Here is a 21954-nt window from a genome sequence, read left to right as displayed (position 1 = left end):
AGAGAGGTGGTGGAGGCATTCAAGGTCAGGCTGGTTGGGGCTCTGAGCTCCTGATGGAGCTGTAGGTCTCCCTGTTCATAGCAGGGAGTTGAACTAGGTGGCCTTTAAATGATCCCTTTCAAATCAAACAATTCTATGATTCTATCATGAAAAAAAAAAAAAAAAAAAAAAAAAAAAAAAAAAAAAAAAAAAAAAAAAAAAACCTAAAAGAACATTGTGTCAAGTTTTCAATTCTGCTTTATTTTCTTCATCAAAACTCCAAAAACCCTCGTTTTCACCTAAGAGCTTCGTCCCTCTCAGCGGACGCGCTGTGTGGGTAGGGGCCGTGACGTGAGGCCGGCCAGAGCCACAAGCTGCACCGATGCGCTCTTCCCGCGCGGCCCACAGCAACCGCCGCCTTCCCGCCTCGCTGCGATTGGCTGTGCCGGGAGCAGGGGAGGACGAGGCGCTCGGTGATTGGTGGTCAGGTCGGTGTGGGAGCGGGGCGGCAGCTCTTCAGGTACTCGGCGCCGCGACGGGCGCTGTGGGGACGCGGTTGGGTTCGGCTCCGCTCGGCGTTGGGCCGCTCCGCTGTAGCGGTGGGGCTCTGGGGGCCGGCTGAGAGGAGGGAGCGCCTCTCCGCGCTCCTGCTACGTTCGGAAGGTTTATTTCAAGGTGAAAAGTGGTATATTCTAGAACTCTGTGTCTCTTGCCTTTAAGCCTTGCCACGGGGTGTAACCAGTAGTGTTGGTGCGCGTTTGTTACTTCTTTCTTCTCCTTTTTTTTTTTTTTTCCTCTATTGGAAGTGTGACGCCATGCTGAGAGGAAAGCAGGAGGGCCCTGTGGATGGCGGTAACGAGGAGGAGCAGAAGAGGAGAAAGCTGAATGCTGTCAGGTGTCTGAAGTTCTGGCATTATAATTATTGGGGAACAGTGCTGAGGGATGTGGGTAGTAATGTCTGTGCTGTGTGGTGTTGTGTTGTGAGTGCTTTCTTCTGTAATGTCTGTAAAATTAGCAGTCAGCCATATGTGTGCATTTAGCACATAGGAGGCTTGGGGGAAAACGTTGTGAATGTCTTGGGATGTTACTGAGGTGTAAGGATATGAATATCTCATGTGCATCTGAAGTATCCTCTGATGTTAGGTTCAGTGTATCATGAGTTGAATCTCTATATGGGATAGATGTGATTCATATAGTTACACAGTCAGTTTCCTAGTGGTGGTTATAGTGATCTGGTTCCCTAAAACCTCCAGTACTGCCATTGTGGGTGAGGAAGTGTTACTGTGGGGGTAACTTGATTCTTCATTTACAAGGGATGAGTCACTTTTTGGTTTCTGGTTTGTGTCTCATGTACCAAACCTTCCTTCTGCATAACACTATTGGGTACAATTGGGCAGGCTGAGTTCTAAGAGGACTGTAAATCATCAGTATTTGTATTATGTTGATGTCCCTAATGGCTTTAAACCATTATTTCTGAAGGCAATGCCTTAAGATTCTGGAAGAGGACTTTACAGGACTAAGTTGTAGGAGTGACTTGAGTCGTATCTCACAAGGTGAGTATGAATGGTAATTTTTTTGGCTGTCCTATTCCCAGCGCTTTTGTGTGATGCAGTATTACTTATTCATTGAACTGCCCTGTGGTCTCCCAGTGACGATAAGTAGGCTGCAAAGTGTGATTGAGGTTACTTTGATGCCTTCTCTTAAAAGTAGTAAATTCTGATGAGTTTGTAGTGTGAGTATGTGCAAATACTTTATGAAACATGATTTTTTTTTCTTCTTTTTCTTTTCTTTCAGTATAGCTGTATATTTTAAATGTATGTTGACTTTTGCCTTATTATTTTCACTATCATATTTTTATTCTTTTAGTAGCAGTAGTATTAATTACCTAATCATCAAACATAAGTAAGTTTTCTATAGTTTCCATATAACTCTTGTGCATATATATGTGTGTGCTTACAGCATGGGTCTCCAACCTTTAGGCTTGGTCTGGGCCACATTGGGTGAAGAGGAATTGTCTTGACTGTTTATACAGGCTCTGAAAGTAATGTTTCCTATTTATTTCTATGGAACAGCTACAAAGAGCATGATAACTGTTTGACAGAGCAAATTCTCAGCTGCAGAACTCTGTTTTTCAACACGGTCGTGACAACAAGCTAGGCATTTTCTCTAGCCATGAACAAGAGGCTGTGAGCTATGCTTGGAACAATCTGCACCAGCAGAGGTGACCCACTGTCACCACTGCTGAAATGCATCACCCACTGCCTCACTGTGCTCACATGCACTGTTTGGTCTCTGTAAGCATTCAGCAGACATTAGTGAATGTCAGTGGGTGCCATTTTTTCCTCATGTAGGAACTTGTCAGACTCCATTTTGTCAGACTGCTTCTCTGCTGCTGTCACATGTCCACAAATGTAACAGTATTGCTGGGGAGGATCAGCTTCTACTGCCATACCACCACCATCTGCCTCTGATATTGTAGGCCAACAACATAAAATAGGAGGTGCTACTTATATACATGAGCTACATTATATTTTGTGAGGATTGCTCCAAAAGTAACAAAACTTATTTTAATCTTCAGGTTTGGGGTTTTTTTTTCTAATTTTAAAAAATCAAAAATGTAAACCAAGTGGGATATTTGACCTTGTTTTTATGAAACTAATGAGTTAATAGAGTCTGGTTAATGGAAGTAGCTGCAATTACCAGTGAGTTCTCAAGGTGCTCTTCAGAGATTTTTGACATATTATTCTTGTACTTCATCTGTGAAAGCAGTTCTTCACATATGTGTGTACTGCCAAAATGCCATAGTTGTGAAGCAAAGGATTCTCTCCTCTGTTAAAAGAGAAATTAGGAAGTCTCTAAAGAGGCATGATTGGGTTATTGAGTTGAATATCAGATGGTAACTCTAAATGTTCCAGTTGGAAATCTGTAGGTAATGTATTTATGTCAACTGAAAACGGTGTCACAAACTTGTATTTCTGTGTGACCCTGAAACCATTTTCACGTTCCCTCATTAAAACAGGAACTGTAGCTGTAAATTCTTCGCTGTTCAGAGCGCTGTATTTAGCCAGTGTCTCAAAATGCAAACAACTATTTGCCATCTCTCAAGTCAGCACTGCCCTCCCTGCAGTGGTTTCAGTCACCACAGTGTTAATAGTGCACTGACAGTCCACTTGTTGAGCAATGGATGTGTGCCCAGTGCTACTGCATGGTGTAGAGCTGCTGCCTTTACAGTGGCATTTGGGGGCCATCATGGGCTGTACCAGGCTGTGTGGTAGACACATCTGACTTAAAATATGCCATCATAGATGTCAGTGTCCAAATTCCTGTTGACTTCACTAAGTTTACATGCAAAACTGCTGTAGTGATCGTGTATTCGTGATTGTCTAACTGGTTAAGATCCCTTCCAATTTAAATGCTCTCAGTCAAGTGCTATCAATGCTTGCTTTTGCAGAGTTGTATGATGTTGTGAACAATGAAGAGTCTAACTTTTTGGGCTCCTCTTCTACAAAAGTAAGTTGATCTAAAGCTTTCTATTTAGAAGTCATTGTGTTGCTCTGAAATAGTGGTATTGCAAGGTCTTGTAGGTTGTTGTTGAATGTGGTTAAAGTAAGCTCAGCCCATTAGAGATAAGCATGTGCAGTCTGTGGCCTCCAGCTCTCCAACCAAGTCTTTGCTAGCACGTCTAGAAGTGCAGCATGGCTATGAAAAGTTCAAAGCCTGGTTTTAGGAATACTTACTCTTTACATTTGCTGTTAGTGTTCCTTGTTGCCAGCTCTGTTCCACCTTTTTATTTTGCGCATTACTATGTAAGAAAGGAACTGGTACACATAACCATTCTCCTTCTTCTGTCAGTTCCAAATAAAATGAGCTGTTAGAGTGGGTCCAGTGGAGGGCCACAGAGATGATCAGAGGGCTGGAGCACCTCCCATACGAGGGCAGGCTGAGAGAGCTGGGGCTGTTCAGCCCGGAGAAGGCTTCAAGGGGACCTTGTAGCAGCTTTCCAGTACCTGAGGGGGGCCTACAGGAAAGCTGGGGAGGGACTGTTGATAAAGGCAGGTAGCAACAGGATGAGTGGAAATGGCTTTTAATTGGAAGAAGGTAGGTTTACATTAGACATCAGTTAGAAATTCCTGTGAGGTTGGTGAGATACTGGAACACGTTGCCCAACAAGGCTGTGGATGCCTCCTCCCTGGAGACATTCAGGGCCAGGCTGGATGGGGCTGTGAACAATCTGGTCTACAGGGAGGTGTCCCTGCCTATAGCAGGGGGCAATTTGCTGAAGGTAGAATTGGATTTGTACAGTGTTTTATGATTGTTTGTATTTTTTTAACTGGATTTATATCTGTATTTGAACAACTGCTTTTTCCTTCTGTAGACCAAAGCTGATGTTAAACTTGAACTGAATGATGGCACCTCAGAAAGGTAAACCATTTTTTTTCATGTTGTTAGATGCCACAAAGGGTGGGAGGGGGGTGGTGGGAATGACTGAGCTGTTTCAACAGCTTTTTATTGACTAACTTCTTGGGTCTATTATCTCAATTAAAGATTTAAGCATATTAGTGCTAGTGTGTTCCCAGTATTGCTCTTTAGTGCTGCTAAAACACAACTGTGGGCATCAGACAAGCACTGAAGGCCTCCTGCATTTCTGATGTTCAAATGCAAGTCGTATTTCATTGAAAGGCAAGGAGAAACAGGTCTGTTTTGGCACAAAAATACTTGGATCTGAAGGTTTTAAATAGTGTTCATGGTAACTCCTCTTCCGAGGGAGAGTACAGAGCTGCTGAGACACCGCAAGCTCTGCATCACTGAGGTGTGTCCTCCAGCCCCTCCTGGTGCCTTTGCATATTTTGCTTAGGGTGACCAGTTCCAACTATGAAGGTTAGATGACAGCAAGGTTTTCTGGTCATATTCATGTAAATTACATTAATTTACATAAGTAGCTTACCTGTACATAAACTACAAGTGAGGCTATGTTTCCCTTACTGCCATTGCCATGGAGATTTATGTTGATAGAAATAAAAATAGTCACAGATGATCCTTAAAGTTCCTTTCAATGTATTTAAGAGATGAGTGCATGTAACATATATTGCTGAACTCAAAATTTAAGTTATGGCTGTCAGCCTTTGCAGTAAGGTTCTCCCAAGTTCTTTTGCAGTCCATTACAAACAAGCTAAGTGCAAGAAGAACAACATGATCCTTCCTTGCTGCACTTTAGTTGGCTTTTGTAGACTGCTTTTGTGAGAGTCTTGAAGGAGAGCTGGGATATGTCACCAATAGCGTTTAAGAGCTTTTCTGCGATGTCTGTAGATTGTTTTCAGTTAATCTGTCATTTATTAGATTTTTTAACAGCCTCATCAATGTTTGATGAGATATCTGAAAGAAAACAATTGGGCAACAAATGAAAAATAAATGGCTGGAGTCTTAATAGTTATACATGTTACTTTAATCAAGAGCAAAAAATCATTACTGCCTTGTAAGCTTTTGTTCTGCCTTGCCAAAATTGTCATATAAAATAGTAGATGCTGCAGATCAATTTAAAGATGATAGTGTTAGGGAGGAGACTTCAACATGAGGTATGTCTAGTGTATCACCATGTGAATTCAACTCTGTGTACATGTACTTAATGAAATGTTTGGAGAGACCCAATTGAGTAATAAATTCTGGGGGGATGTTTGTTATTTTATTGCAAATGTGTAGATTTTTCCTTGCGGTTTTGTTTTGCAGGCCCTTCAGATCTATCACTGGAGAGAAAAATGTTCAGCGCTCGGTTTCCTCAAGCAGTGGGCAGAAGCCTAAACTAGCTCTCACTCCATCCACAGACACAGTGTGTTCATGTTCCATTTTCTTATATTTGCACTTAATATTTTCATGTGCGTTGTTAATACTGCACTACTTAAATACAGAAGTTTGCAACTTCAGTAGTTCAGAGTTGATGTGGATTTCAAGTGCAGCTAGTTTGTTATTGAGATAACAGAATGAATTCTGCTTGCACCTACACAGACAATAGCAGGAGAGAAGAAATTTCTTCAATTTGGCCTGCTTTCTTTGCTTTGTATTAGTAATTTTGTGTTGGTTTTTCTTGCTGTGTTTGTCAAACACAATGTGCTGTGTTTGATTTTCATTATTCTGTGTGCATGCCAATAAAGCGTGTATATTAAGTAGAATATGATGCAGAAACAGATCCTTTAGGAAATCGTGATGCCCGCCTCAAGTGCTTGTCTGTCAAAATGGCAAATAAGTTTAACCCATGTTGTGTTCTAGTCACTCAAGCAACTCACTATTCGTTGTTTCCTTAGGAGAATGAAACTACAGAAGATATTGATAAAGCTTTGTGGGCAGGTGTTTGTAATCTCAGCTGCTTACAAAATGCGCATGAGGTGGGTGGAAATAACATTACAGGATTTTCTTAATCAAATATTACCCAAGGTGAAAGCTTTTTGTTTAGAGTGCTTCCATACAAATGCATTGTTAAAAAATGCTCTCTGTGACTTTGTTTCATCATCTTCTGTACTTAGGTATTAACACTTTCTGTTGGTGTACTGCATTAAACTCCAGAGCGAATGAAGTACCTGTGTGTAACTCAAAGTTACTGGGTCAGTCCATACTTCGAGCAGAGCCACGTATAAGACAATCTTTGAGTGTTACACACGCTTTTCCTTGAATCAGGCTGAAAATCAGCATTCACTTATACTCTGACCTCTGACTTAACTCTCTTTTATTTTGCTCTGTTTTGGATATGAAGATGGAAATTATCTGTGGACAACGTAAAATAGTGCTTTCCTGGAACAGGCATGATACAAAAGTCCATTTATTTTTATTCACAATGCAATTAAGAATTCTGAAATACTGGATAATGCTGTTAAGAGATTTTACTAGATGTACTGTATGCTTCGTTAACAATTACTATTTCTTTTGTACTTTTCCATGGCACATTTACTAAGAATTAAAACCTGCATTTCTGTGTCTTCTATTTACTTACATTTTATGTGTATTTTAAGATAGACAGGCATAGAAATGTTCAGTGATCCAAAAGCTTAAAGCCAGACTCATTTTAGTAATCGTGGCATTGAAGTGTCCTTAAGACTTGCCCAGGGCCACGTCCAGGCAGCTTCGGAAAACCTCTGAGGAGGAGAATGCACAGCCCTGGGCAGCCTGCACCAGTGCTTTGTCACCCACACAGCACAGAAGGGCTTCTGGTGCTCAGAAGAAGCCTCATGGAGGCCACTTCGTATGTTTTTGTTTGAAACTAGAAGTTAGATAAAGCAGTAAGTGTTAATAGGCTCCTGACTCTTGTTGTGTACTATTTATATAATCATCTTATGATTGTTTTCTTTCTTTATACAAACCACGGTGCACTTCAGTGTTACTTTCTGCAGTTTATCACTGTCTTTCTGTTAATTATTCTGTTTTGTTCTGAATTTAAAATTGGAAAAAAATAACATGATTAATGACAAATACATGTTTATTCTGTGTTGAATGAAATAGGTGCTAAAATGCTTGGAACTGGAAGTGAAGCAGGAAGGAGACAAAGTTGCAGAAACTATGGATAGAAAATTTGATGAACTTACTACTTCAGTCCTGTCCAGGTAGTATTCTCTTCTGTATGGAGGGTGCAAGTTGTTTCAAGAGTTTCCAATATTCATCAAAGCATTTAAATAAGGCTTTTGAAATTTTTCTGCACTATTTTTGCATGTTCATAATGGTATTTTAGTTCCTGGAGCTAGTTTGCATAGTTGGAAAACAGTAGCATATACAGCCTCTGCTTTTCAGAAAAAAAGAAAAAAAAATTCTCGTAGTATTAATAATGGTCAGTTTAACAGCAAGGAAAGCTTAAAAAAAATTACTTTCTGCAAATGTTGATTAGAAGGGATTCGTATTTCTTCGTCTTCAAGAACATTTGTCTCTCACATTCATGTAGAGATACTTTAAGTGCTGTGTTCCTTTGTTTCAAAGCTTAGTACTCCAGAATTACATCTGAAAGGCAGTTCTTAAAACTGCATTGTAAAATCCAGCAGTTTAGATGTCTCCTGGATGTGTATGGAATTTTTTGTAGGCTTGAGAGGGATTATGATTTTAAATGTAGAAAAATCATTCCTTCCGAGGAAAGGGCTTTTCATTGTAAAGTCTCTTAAAGTTCTTTGCTCTTTGTGACGTCTCTGTTGGCTTTCTATGTTGTCTGCTTTTTACTGTGTGAAGAAAACAATGTTTGTGTGAGATGCATCTAGTTGTTATAACTAGTAATTGCATTTCATAGTCAGGAATTTGAACCCGATGCAGTGAGTGCTCAATAAATTTCAGAAAAGTAATGTTTTTTATACAGGAAAAGGAAACTCCATGCAGAATTAGTGAAGAGCATTGACGACTACAATGTTGGTATTGCAGCAGCTAAGCAGTACATTGAAGAGAAGAAAAAATGCTTGATTGGTGCCATTAGGATTGCAAAGGAATTAAAGATCACACCTTCTGTGAGAACCTATTGTGACCTGACTCAGGTAGGTAAGATTTGGTAACAGACAATACAGATCTGAATGTGAGAATTTTCATACTGTTTTTATGTTTGCTGACTTAAGAACAGATTTTTGCAGTTATGTGTTCTATACACCTCTGCATGCACCCTGCCAGTTCCAGTTTGATCTTGGTCACAAATCTGAATCTTGCTATTGACATGAAACAAAAAAGATGGTCTGTGCCTCAGTGTGCTTCCATTATCTGTAATGGTTGCTGGAGGAGAATGAGAAGAAACTAAGACAGAGCTGTTCATTGAAATGGTAGTGTTGTCAAGATTTCAGGCTCATCGCAAGCCTTGCCCATTCTGGAGGTCTGCAGCCTTCTCACTCATTCTAGCCCTTTGCTTCTATGATTCCTCTATGTTATGACTATTAGTAACAGAAATGCATGGTACCGCCTGTAGTGTGTCAGACCAAAGCTCCATCCAGTGATGTCACCTCTCTTCGCAAATGGAGGGGAAAAGATATTTGGAGGAATTATCTGCGAACTTGGGCATTTCATTTGGAGTTCTTTTAATCTTTGTGTTAAGCAAAATCATGGAATCATTATTTATTGCTCCCTAGCCATTTTTCCATGCAGTTTGATTTTTAGACTGTCATTTTTCTTGCGTCCAGTGTCATTTCCCATGTGCAGAAGCTTGGTGTTCCACATCTGACCCAGATGTGATTTATCCCTTACACCTCTCTTTTTGGTATTTGGTGCCCACCATTATTCTCCCTTTTTATTTAGTCATCACCTTCCAAGTGGCTCAGTGCAAAAGAATAATCAACTCCTGCTTCTAGTTATGTGGTGTGGTTAGGGTCCCCAGCTGTGAGTGTTAGTAATGCAGGAAGGCCTAACTAAGAACTGGCTACTGCCTTCTAATGAGCATGTTTCTGGGTGAGACTTTTTCTGTAGAATTAGAGGTGTTTCATTCTGACCTTTTCAAAGGTTCCTGCATGACTTGCTTTTTGTATAATACTGTCATGGTTTTGTAATACCAACCAGAACTGTGCTTGCTAATTTCAGGTTATTCGTGATTTGACGTTACCAGTTGATACTGAGCTCTTGAAAGTGAAGAGTTTGAAGGAAAAAACAGTTCCAAGGTAAAGGACTGAAGTGGGTGGTATATTGAGAGTTAAATGAATGCACTGGGTTTGTTTTTAAGTGTAAAAACTTTTCTGTTAAATGTAAAGCAGCAGAAATCAAGCTGATTGTTTTGCACAGTTCAAAAAAACATTAGTTCAGGCATGTACAAATGCATTGCTGGAAAGACAGAATTGCTTTCATCTTAGATATCCATTAACCTAAAATTTGCCAATGTGTAGAAAAATATATATGCATTGAAAATACTCTTTGACAGAAGTCTGCCACTTCTAAACTTAGTCCCCTTCCCTTAAAACTAGAAGTGTGAAGGGAAAATGTTCAATTCTTATTCTTGAAAACTGTCCTTACCTGCTGCAGAGATGAATGTTTCTTGGGGTCTGAGAGGAGATTTGTGCTGATGGGTCGAGTAAATGGAAAAAAACTGAGCAAGTAAATGTGGGAGTGCCCTGTGCATGAGAAATAAAAAGCAAGGGAAGGCAGGAGAATTTTTGTTACATATGTATGTGGAAACAAATGAGCATCAAAGTTCACAGGAGTGGAAGAATGAAACCAGAGTAATTAAATCTCTTTTTACCTGTCCATGTCAGTTTTGTGCTGAAAAGCATCACATGTCTGTATCACTAGCAGTTTAATACATTTGTGGTGATGGCTGTGATTGTTTTTCTCTCGAGATTCATCCTGAACACGGATGAGATTATGTCATTATTACAGAACATGGGGAAAATTGAATGGGAAACATTGGTATCGTAAGTATTTTTTTTTAGTGAAGAGTAACAGGTATAGTAATTTACTAAGTACAGTAATCTTTTAATGGTTAAGTATGTATTGGAGAGTAAGTTGGGGAAAAAAAAGCTAGTGCTTATTAGTTTGTGTATATATAGTGCTTATTAGATGTATAATGAACCAGACTAAAGCCTGAGCTATTTGTCTTTCAGTCAGTACTTCAGTTGATCCAATTAGAGTTTCAGTTTTGATGCTTCTGTTGTACTTCTTTTTTCACACAACTATTATCTCCCTATATAAGTTTTCAATGTTTGCTTTATGTGTGCTTTTCACTTATGGTGTTTATGGACAGCAATAGAAACGTTTATCATTTCAGCATATGAAAATTGGCTCACGTTACTTTAAATAAATCTTTCAAATCAGAGGCAAACACTGGAATTTGCTGTGTTTTGGCTTTGTGTCAATCTTGAATTCTGGGTTGTCACAGACCCAAATAAATGACTTAAGATGAACAAGAAGGGAAATACTTTCAAGACTACAATTGCTTTTACATTATTTGTCTCTTAGATGTATTTTTTCTTTCAGCTTTAGACAAAAACTTGAGAGAATGTGGAATGCACTTCCTGTGAGGGCTTCCCTGATTAGCTCTGGTTATATTAAAAAGTGTTACTATGTGTTGTAACTGTCAGTATTAGGGCATTTAGAAGGCCTTTTGACTTTAACGTGAACTGTCTATCGTGCTGCTAATGTTTCTCGAGTACTCCATGCTGTGTGTACTCAGCTGTGCCCAAGAATGTGTACTCAGTAGGTGCCAATCCTGTTTAGGCACCAGAAATTGTATTACTGTTCTGCTGTTCTGATATTCAAATACCATATAATAGAGTTTATTTCAGCCAGCATTTATGAGGTGTTTTCAGCATACAAGGGTGTTGTTTTAATAAAACCTGCACTTTGACTTGTGTGTTTCTCTGAAAACAGACTGGGTTAATTTATCTCATTTTCCCAAATACAGTGAAGATAATGGACAACATGCTCTTGCCTTTGATGACAGAGAAAATATACTGAGCTCTGATAACCAGTCACCTGTAGACAATATGTTTCCAGTACACAAAAGAGAAAGTAAAGAAAAGACTCTGCCTAATAAATGCGTTCACGAAGAAGTGAAAAAGACTGAGGAATCACTTTCTGTGGTACCTCATGAAGGCTTTACGAGTATTCATGCTGTATCCAAGGTTCCATCCACCCCTGACGTAATAATAGAAGAAATATATGAAGGTAATCTAGAAAGTAAGCTTCTGAATACCTGAGGCTTTCAGTTTTTGGATGTCAAGTATTGTTATTGATTGTGCTTGTAGCTATCTCAGAACAAAGTCTTTAATGATGCTTGTATTTCATGATCTTTTGAATTACTCCAGTACACTTTTTTTTGTCCTTCTTTAGCTTAGCTAAGCGAAAACTTGCAGAAGTTCTCCTGAACAAGAGTCAGGAGTGTCCCTTGCCCTTCTCAGTCATTCAAGCCCTTTTTGACTTTCTGTCACTGGTTTGTGGAGGGTGTGTTTCTGGCAGTTCCCTGGGTTTCTGAATCTAAGGCATTGTCATAACTGGCAAGTACAGTTAAGTTCTTCAGTTTGTCAGGTTTTTTCTGGACTCTGTTATTAACAAAATAGCTGACAGGTCTGGGAAGTGACCCTTTCCCTCTAATAGGCACTTCTGAGACTGAATCTAGAATGCAGTATGCAGTTTTGGAGCCTACAGTACTGAAATGAGTATACTTGAATGAGTCCAGCAGAGCCTACCAGGCTTGAGTCAAGGAGGTTCACAGTAGTGGGGCAGAAGGTACTAAGAACATCTCAGAACATGAAAAATTCCACTTAGATAACAGGAAATAAAAGTATCACAGGGCTGGTCAGTAACTAGCTCAGCTGATGATAATGAGAAGAGTAGTGTATAAGCAGCTGATGTTACTGAAATGGATGGAACGATTTATGATCAACAGTCACTGTTTGAGAGTAGTTTGAGTGACTACAGAATTTGTGGAGTACCCAGGAAGTATTTTTGGATGGTTTGCTGTTGAAGTGGGAAGGGCCTGAAATTCTTTCATCTTTGAATGATACAGATTTGTTTCCTTCAATAACAGCTAAACTGGTACTGATTTAGTGACAGAGGCTGCAGGCTGTTAAGAGAAAGTCAGGATTAGGTTTTCACATGATCTCAGGGAATGCTTATGGAAAAGTAGATTGTTGTTTGATACTGTTGAATCCAGTGTGTTTCAGGCAGAAGGTGTTACTTGTACTCAAAGGTAGAAGATGGCTATTATGACATCAAATCTTCAGACTTGATTAGTGTTTGTAGTGAATGATAGCCTGAGGTTGCCTTTCCATGGACTGTAAAAGAGCAGTAATGGTAGATGAGGTCACTTGCCATCTGTTAATAAGGATGTTGCATGACTCGCTGATGTTTTTTTATTTATATATATTTTTTAAAAATTCTTAGAGCAGGCAAGGGTTTATTTCTAGAAGCCAGTATAGCTAAACATGTAAGTTTTATATTTGGGGTTGGGTCTGGTCCTTCCCTAAAGCTTTTCTTGCCTCAAGCTGCTCACCACTGAATAGTAGTAGTCTTTTTCACTGCCCTTTGGCACTCAGTTGTAAGTTGAGGTGTTTGTTTTTTACAGATATTGTTTTTCAAAGGTCTTGCTATATGTGCTCCATCAGTGAATAATCTCGCCTTTCTACAGGACCTAAATGCCTGTATTCTTTTTATTCTTTTTAGTCTGATAATGATGATAAGCCCTTACATTTCTGTTCAGTGGTCTTGTTTCCTCCTATGTTCATAGGGGAATATTAGTTTCTTCAAATCCCAGTAAATCCCAGTATATCTGTTTCCTGAGAGCAAAGGGATTCCTGCCTATGTTGGCAGGTTCTGTGCTCTCTCTGAAACAGCAGAACTCAGAGAATTCACTATTTTCTATTCACATTGCATTGATCTACAGGTAAATGCAGGTTACCAGCTATTACAGCTATTCCTGACACTGAATGCTGAATATTTTAGCTACCTGTTGTCGCTCCACTTATATCCTTGCAGGAGTTCATGATGTGGTAGATAAAAACTTCTGCATCAGCTGCTGAGTGCTGTACTCATGTATGTAGATAAATACAGTCCTTTGTGCTTCAGGGCAGAGTATGTTCTGGATTGCCTTCCAGAAGGATGTATTCCAGGGATACTGCTGTCATGTTGTCTGTAGGAATTATAAGATCCTCCTAGAGCTGAATCTTAAGGTCACTTCTACAAGCAGTTTAGGCATGACATGAAATTCTTCCAGCCTTCAAGGAAATTTCCAATAATTTATGGCCTTAAGAACACATGGCCTTAAGAACACATTATCTGTACCCCGACCTACCAAGCAGGTAGGTTGGTAGGTACAGATAATGTGTTCTTAAGGCCATGTAAATATCCAAAAGCTATAAAACATTGAGAAACTGGCAAATAGCCAACAGCAGAGGCTGTTAGAGGACAGATGTCAGGTGACACTGGTGGCCTTAGCAGCTACTTGTAGTCATGGATAAGTGTCCTTGGAGCTCCCTGCACATCTGTACAATCACTGTCTACCATTCTTGAATATCAAAATGGAGTGACTGTCCAAATAGTTCAGTGGTTGAGAGGATACCTGCTTTGGGATGGATGGATGAGGCTTTTGTTTGTTGGTATTGTCAGTGTACTGCAAAGGCAGAAAACATAACTTCTGATGGAATAAACAGGTGCTCTAGTAGCATGGATACAACTGTTATGAAATTTTCATGGTTTTGTAGCTTATTACTGTAATATGAATCACTTGATAGTGTTGGCTGCTCTACTGCATATGTATAAAAATTAACTGAATTAATTATTTTTTTTTCCTAAAACAATAAAACAGAGTTGCCCACGGAAAATCATCATGAAAAACAGAGGAAGAAACTTGACAAGGAGGAAACGTTCTCTGAACACAAAGCTGGTTGGTTGTTTTGGTTTGTTTTTTCTGTCTGGTAAACAGATAATTTGTTTAAAAAGAAATAAATTACCCACCGTGTAGATAGTGAGGCAAAGCTCTGGAATTACTTGCAGAACCAGACATATGCATCAGCATTTTAATTGAGATTAGGAATGTACTTAGAAACAGAGATTCTGATTTTGGCCTGTTCACATGTATTTGCTCACTTGTAAGAGCATTCTTGGGTCACATGAATTACTTTCAGTTAAATCGATCTGTGAATTGCTTACCCTGCTGATAAGTCATGCTTAGCACCAGCAGTTTTACCCTGTGGAGGTGTTCCCTGATCGTCTCAATTCCAAACTATATTGTCTTTCAAGATCATAGAATGGTCTGGGTTGAAAAGGACTACAAAGATCATCTAGTTCCAACCCTCCTGCTATGTGCTGGGTTGCCACCCACCAGACTAGGCTTCCCAGAGCCAAATCCAGCCTAGCCTTGAATGCTTAGAGGGATGGGGCATCCACAGACTCCTTGGCCAACCTGTTCCAGTGTGTCACCATCCTCTTTGTGAAAAAAATTACTCCTAATATCTAATCTGAACTTCATACTTAATTGGAAGATGTAATACACCACTTCCCAAGCAACTCTTGTAAACTCAACATTGACAGTGTTCTCAGCACATGGCAGACACTCAATGTATTAGTGCGTCTTATGGGCAGTTGGACCCATTTTTTTAAACCAATAGTTCATTGAGTTTTGAACTGTTGCTTCTCCCCATGTATGTTTAGTATTCCGAATTATGAGTGAACTTGTTCCAAACTGAGTAATTTGATTACTTCATTCTCAAATTCTGCAGGCATCATTGAGTGTAGTAGTAATAAAGGTTAAGCAGAGATCCTAGTATTGAGGAAGAAGGAAACTGGCACAAAAAGCAGATGGAGAAGGAAGCTGATCTGTGTCACGATGTTAGCAAAGAAAAGATAGTAAGAAAATGCACTTTTGCTTCTGTGTTTTGGCATCAGACTCATGTAAAAGCACTCCTAAGCTGTCTGTTTTGTCTCAAGTACGTTGTAAATCCACTGACAGAATAGTTAGGAGATGGTGTCTTCTATCATGGGTGATGTGGAAGAGTTAGTGTACCAGTAAGTTAATGTTCTAACTCGTTTGGACTTCAACTTGGATGCTGTTCTTCACTATTGGAGATGTCCAAGAATAATGGGTCTGTTCTGGATGCTACATTTCTTAAGTTTGAAAAGTACAGTTCAGCGTACTTTCCCTGTTTTAAATGCTGGATTCTTTATATCATTTTTGGTCATGGTTGGCTGTGATGTACAGGAGCACAGGAGTTGAGTTCTTCAGATTTATCAGTTACCTGCACCCAAGCCAGTCATTCAGGTGGCATTGAATACAGTAGAGATGGCAACTGCATGTAGTAATGAGGCTTTCCAGTTGTTGCAAGAGTTGTGTTGTTAAATACCATTGCAGGAACTGAGATGCTGGGCTTCTGAACCATTCAGGTTAGGTGTACAAAGCTCTCTAATGTGCTTTGTAAAAGCCTCTTAGACTACTGTTAAATAAAGGGGGTAAAAGATCTGAATTACCTACTGAAAATCAAGAGGCCATTTTGTAAGAAGTGAGACAGCATTTAGTTTTGTGGAGTGGTTTAAGGGAGATAAATCTTAGTAATGGAAATCAGATTTAATTGGGTTCCAAGTACATAATTCATTTGAAGCAAGTAGGAACAAGCTGTTTTGGGTTGGAAGGTGTTTGTGGTTATAAAATGTCATGATTGCAATATAAACCTGGTCACATGTGCAGTAATACCTCTTGGAACCACTTTAATGGTGTTTTATGTGTTCTCTGTCTTGCTCAGATTCAACAGAACTAGTGTTTGTAAGTCATGTTGTGAATCCATGCCACTTCTATGTTCGGCGCTACTCACAGAAGAAAGAAGGTGCTTTTTTGGAGATGAAATTGAATAATTTCTGCTGTAATAAAAGTTCATATTTCTTGCCTTCGGATATTTTGGAACCAGGTAAATTAAATGTCTGAAACAATTTTTTTAAAGCTTGAATTAGCTATAAAATACTATCTTCCATAATGTCTTCTTCAGTAAAATATTCATTCTTTATTTCTTCTTTCCATTTTCCATTCACTGACCTTGGAAAGCAGTCTAGGATGTTCAAAAATCTGTAGTTAATGGGGGATTGGAAGGGAATGTTATTCTGTACTGTTCTGTAAAGTGGATTTAAATCACACAAATGTAAGTCATAGAGGAAAAGAACATGTCTTCAGTTCTTTAATGATTTCAGTGCTTCAAGTAACTAAAATTATGAGAAAGAGAGGTTTTCACTGCTAAAGTTTTCCAACGTTGGTTGATACCTTTAACCATTAAGGTCTTTTTGAGTATGCATATTTTAATGACTAGACCAGATTAGTTCTTCAGATACTTCAGTAAGTGCTTTGTCTTAATGCAGTAACTCTGTATAATGCTATATTCCTTTCTGGGGGGATAGATGGTTTTGTTTACAGTTCACTAACAGTATAGGAACTACTCTGGAAGTAAAAATGAAAAACAGTATATAATACAAGTAAAACAGTATATAATAATGGCTGAGTCGTGATGACTGTCTGTGCCTCACGTCTTGCTGTTTCTAGAAGGTGCTCAGAAAAGTGAATAAGTATGGCGTAATCCTGAGTTGAGAGTATAACTGAAAATTAGCTTGGAAAGGATCGATAGTGTTACTGGAGCTGTTTTCTTTGTGAATTTTGGAGATAGCACATCCAAACTCTGAGTTTATGCAGAAGTAGGGAGCTTGTAGGAATGTGTGCATTTTGGAACCTTCTGATGTTGTGAGGAAGTGTAGTTTAGACTTTCTTCATGTGGTTGGGTTTATGTAAATTTTGGCTCTATTATTTGCAAATGAACTAGACTTTAAAGGGTTTTGGCATTTCAGTTAAAGATATGGAACACTTGCCAGAAATTAATTTCTGAATACAAGCCAGTCACCTGCAAGCTGTGCAGACTCTGTAAATGAGTGTGGGGAGAGCTTCTATCAGATAGTAAGGCAGGGTTATTAACATCTTAGTGTCTTCATTTTAACAGCACCGTTTGCATGGAAGGTAGAAAGCAATGGAATGGTTTGAAGAACTGTAATTATACAGACTTGCCCTGGGTCAAGTCTCTTCTCACTGGTGACAAGTGACAGGACAAGGGGAAATGGCCTCAAGTTGCGCCAGGGCAAGTTTAGGTTGGATATTAGGAAGAACTTCTTTACAGAAAGGGTAGTTAAGTACTGGAACAGGCTCCCCAGGGAGGTGGTTGAGTCACCATCCCTGGTTGTGTTTAAGAGCCATTTGGATGTGGTGCTCAGGGATGTGATTTAGCAGCGGGTTGTTTGAGTTAGGGTACTATGGTTAGGCTGCGGTTGGCCTTGATGGTCTTAAAGGTCTTTTCCAGCCTGGGTAATTTTATAATTCTACTTAAAGCAGAAAATATCTGCAAATTCTTAATTTACTTTTTTAAATTATTTTTATTGTTTTATTATTTTTATTGTTTCCATAAAGGTGTCAGAGTTTTTGTAAAGAGGAAGGAAACTAGAACGTGGTGCCGCGGAACTATAACTAAACTATTTCCCATAAAAACCAAAAACAAGCAGAAGTCTGGTGGTCCAGTGAGATGCAGAGTTTGTGATATCGCAGTGATTGAAATATTTCTGGTTGATTTTGGGAGTTCTGAAGTATTAAATTTCTCAAGGTACGTTTGCAGATGAACAACTTCCACTGTACAGGCACGTGTACAAATGTTCACATATTAACGTGTGTAACTTGGATATCTGTTGTGGAGGTAGAGGTTCTGAATGCTTAAAACTGAAGAAATGTGTTTAATTCAAGCTCCAAATATTAGAGAAGTTTCAGTATTATGGTGTTATGCCAGTTACAACAGTCATTTTCTCAAGTTTATTATTTTGTTTGGTTATTTTGTTGTGTTTCTTGGGAGGGGTAGAAAGGGGCTTGAGGTTTTTCTTGGCATTCCCGTTAAATTGGTAGTATTTTTATTTCTACTTGCTATAGGTATGCTCCTGCTGAAAGGCCTGATCTTGCTGCTCTGCAGACTACTGAAACAAATGACATTTGTTTGCTTCTGAGGAAGCCTGATCAGCATATTGAGGCTGAACTTGCAGCTATTCCTCCATTAGCAGTACCGTGTTCATTGAAAGATATTGTTCCTAAAAATGTAAGTAAAAGCTGTTTCTACTACTGGATAACATTTGTTTTTTTTTAAGATTCTTATTAAAGGATTTCAGTGAAAGATATGTAATGTCTTACTCCAGTATAGAAGGAAGAAACCTCCTGATAGAGTGCTTGTGTGTATGTACATACATTTGTTGTGTGTGTGTGTGTATATATATTACTTTAAAAGACTGGATACACTGCTTTACTTGGAAGCAAACCTACAGCAGTGTATCTTTAAAAGCCTCTGGGTTTATGGAGATATATATGTCAGGTTTAAATCTCATTTCTTTGGCTCTAGGCTTGTCAAAGTGAAAGACAAATAATAGAACTTATTTCATGGCTGGCTGACAGTTGTGTGAGTAATAACTTTGAAAAGTCATCCAAACCAAGAGAAATGACTCAGGATTTTTAAGATAATTTGTTCAGAGGTTTTCCTTTTGTTACTTCAATTTTTGTGCCACAGTTTAAGAAGTATAATCTGTTGTCTATCGCTATAACAACAAGCAGAATACCATTTGCCCCTTTTCTACAAGGGAATAAAGGATTACACTACAGCGTTACTTTCTTAAATATTTGCTTACTTATGAGACCCTCTTTATTTTCTCAGCATTGGTATGAGAGTGGATTATGTGCAGTGTAGTTGTGCATTCCTGACAGTATAGCTGCGGGGTTGATTTACCGTTTCTTTAGGATTTATTGTTTGGTAGTTTGTTTTTTTTTGTTTTTAACCTGATATTTTCTGAAATGCTTTCAAGTAGGACAGATCAGAAACAATTTTTACAGGTCTGGATAAAACATTGTTTATGTGCTTGGATCCTAAGACCCAAAAAAGAGAGATTAGAAGTATCAAATGCAAAATGCTCTAGTTAGATGCAAGGGAAGTAAACTTAAAGAGGATGCTCCAAGGTAGATAAAACATGAAAAAGGGTGTTGTGGAGAGAAGGAATGTTCAAACTGACTACATTAGGTTGTGTATTTGCATAGAAAAAACAAGGAAAAAACTTTCAGACAAATCAGGAGAGTAGAAGTGCAAATCATGAGATTAAACAATGTATGGCTGTTCAAGTTTCTCTATTAAAAAAATCAGAGGGAATGAAATGTTGAGGGTTGAATTCAAAAGAAATGGTAAGAAATGGTAAAGAAATCCCCATGATTTGACTTAGTTTTATGGTTAAAAATATTTTATGAGGCCTTCTAAAGTACTGTCTCATGATGTCAGATCCGTGTTTTGCTGAAATACTGAACACACTGCTGTTTGTTTGTGTCTGTGCTTAACTTTATTTTTTTATGCTTTGTTAGTGTCCAACATCTTCAGTAACAATTCACTCTTTTTAATGTAGAGTGAAGGTTGGGGAGAAGAAGCAAAGGAAAAATTTTTAGGAATGGTGAACAATAAAGTTGTTTTAATGACCGTATTTAGAGAAGAGGACAGCATTCTCATTGTGGATTTGAGAAAACCTCCATGCAATAAAATATGCAGTGGCATGCCTCCATCTCTCAAGGATGCATTAGTTTTTTTAGACGTGGCAAGGTATGTGGTCTCTTCTGGTTTTTGCTCTTATGTCATAGATGAAAATGGCATATTTACAAAGTAATGTTTACGAAGTAGATTGTTCTGGAGGGTTAGGAGAGAGGGGAAATACTTTGGTGTTTGCGTACAGTAGTCTGTAAGTCTTAGTAAACTCCTCTGCAGGCAGAAAAGTTTATATATTTGGATAACTAGCTGTGGTGATAGTAGTGGGAGATGATTTTTGCTGCTTCTGCACTAAATGTGGGAAAGAAGATTTAAAAATGGTTTTGTAAATGTTGTAGAATTTAGTGGGTGGTGGTGTTTTAAGACAGTTTAAATGTACAGTACTGCTTCCCAAATAACAATCAGGAGTCAGCTGCTATACATCATTATTGCTACGTTACGTTTGTGGCAGGAGAAGCATTAGACTTGGTGGCACAGATTGAAGAGAGTTCAAGCTATTGATGGGACTGTGGAACAAGTTCTTGTTCAGATCATACGGTGTTGCTTAGTGAAATCAACAGGAGTCTGAAAGTCTTCCCTGTCAGTTCATTTTTGCATGACTTATTAATATCTTTTTGTTTACCTTAGGTTTAAATCACATCTTCCCAACCACTCAGAAAATAATTCAGTGTTGCCATACCGTGCACCAAAGATGTCGCAAGAAAGAGAAGTGATCCCTGTCACAGTTTGTTGTATTAATAGTCCAGGTGACTTTTATCTCCAATTGGTAAGCATAGAAATGAGGTCTGTACAAATACTTGTCTGTTGAGCTACTTATGGTATGCTTTAAATGAGATAAAATTTCTAGTTAATTTCTGTTCATTTCACTGTTATTACCAACTTAATTTCTAGAATTTTTAGTATTACATAAAGGTCTTTATTATTATTATTTATTTATTTTTTACAGTATTCCTTTCTGTGTGGGTGTAGTGTTTCATTCCTTAGAGTAGTGATGGAACATGGCAGTAGTCAATAATAGTTTGGCTCTTTAGTTTACTTTAAATGTCCATAACTACTTTTCCAGGGGAACATGACATTAACAGAAAAAAAGTATCCCTTAAGAGTAAAAATGCAATTACAGAAATATAGATACGTTTGACATGTAACAGAATGTTTTATTGTTCTTATTTTAGGCAGGTAGCCAGGTGGATTTAGCATTTCCAGAGAAAACTGAGGCAATACATGAACATCAGGATAGCAAAGACAAGATAATTGCTTGCCCAGTTGAAGGCCAAGCATGCATTGCAAAACACAAAAGTGGGAATTGGTACAGAGCACAGATCATAGGTGAAGTATTGATTCTTTTGCTATAGTGCTGAGGTGTAGAATCAGGTGTGATAGTAGAGCAGAGTTGCCCACTAGATGTGAGAAGGATCGGATGCTGTTTTCAAGTGGGCATTCTCATGCTTGTACGTGTGTTCGTAAGTTCAGCAGCACTAATGCGTGTTTATGTATTTTTTACCCATTAATGGGATATTTCACATAGTCTGTTTTTAAAAAAGGTGCAGTTCATTGTTAATATCTTAATGAAATTCTATTATATAATTGCATACTTTTTCACTTAATATTGCAATTTGACCTTCAGATCTGTCCACCATTTCCAATCTGGAATTGTAATCAGTGTGGGTTGATGGTTTCCCACAGTAGTTTCCAAGACATGAGAGGTGAGGGGAAGCCAGTGCATTTATTTGTGGTGATCTCTAAGTTTAACATGCCTGTATGCATACTTGCATATGTATCTACTTGTAGTTAATGTGGCAGCATTTTTGGAAAGGACTGTTCAGAATGTTAAATCTTATTGTTTCAGGAATTTGAAAGAACAGGCTGTTTAACAAAAAAAAAATAATACTAATACATTAGCTTTTGGAGTACTTGAAAATACTGTTTTCTTTAGGGTGTAAATTACTTGGAAATTCTAGTGCTTTAGCTTAGCTTTGAT

At 38.5% G+C, this 21954-nt stretch overlaps 1 protein-coding gene across 2 annotated transcripts in view; it reads left to right on the top strand.

Moving 5' to 3' along the window:
* Positions 1-499: 499 nt before the first annotated feature.
* Positions 500-21954, top strand: part of RNF17 (ring finger protein 17) — a 40097-nt gene continuing 18642 nt past the window's right edge. Inside the window, exons 1-19 of one of the 2 annotated variants that reach the window (XM_015852192.3) lie at positions 500-654; positions 786-874; positions 1459-1532; positions 3431-3489; positions 4355-4401; positions 5704-5803; positions 6276-6356; positions 7465-7565; positions 8300-8471; positions 9496-9572; positions 10245-10319; positions 11309-11571; positions 14210-14287; positions 16140-16301; positions 17834-18023; positions 18341-18503; positions 19843-20033; positions 20604-20742; positions 21149-21302. In XM_015852192.3, the coding sequence (XP_015707678.2) occupies positions 795-874; positions 1459-1532; positions 3431-3489; positions 4355-4401; positions 5704-5803; positions 6276-6356; positions 7465-7565; positions 8300-8471; positions 9496-9572; positions 10245-10319; positions 11309-11571; positions 14210-14287; positions 16140-16301; positions 17834-18023; positions 18341-18503; positions 19843-20033; positions 20604-20742; positions 21149-21302 (2206 nt within the window). In that variant the 5' untranslated portion in view covers positions 500-654; positions 786-794. Of the gene's footprint in view, positions 665-785; positions 875-1458; positions 1533-3430; positions 3490-4354; positions 4402-5703; positions 5804-6275; positions 6357-7464; positions 7566-8299; positions 8472-9495; positions 9573-10244; positions 10320-11308; positions 11572-14209; positions 14288-16139; positions 16302-17833; positions 18024-18340; positions 18504-19842; positions 20034-20603; positions 20743-21148; positions 21303-21954 lie in introns of both variants that reach the window. The other variant, XM_085536407.1, reaches the window with a different exon arrangement.

Source organism: Coturnix japonica, chromosome 1 (genome assembly GCF_054131305.1).
Source record: "Coturnix japonica strain WE chromosome 1, WE-NBRP24, whole genome shotgun sequence".
NCBI classification, from domain to species: domain Eukaryota; kingdom Metazoa; phylum Chordata; class Aves; order Galliformes; family Phasianidae; genus Coturnix; species Coturnix japonica.
The sequence above is the reverse complement of the archived record's forward strand: the minus strand, read 5'-3'. Positions and strand labels throughout refer to the sequence as shown.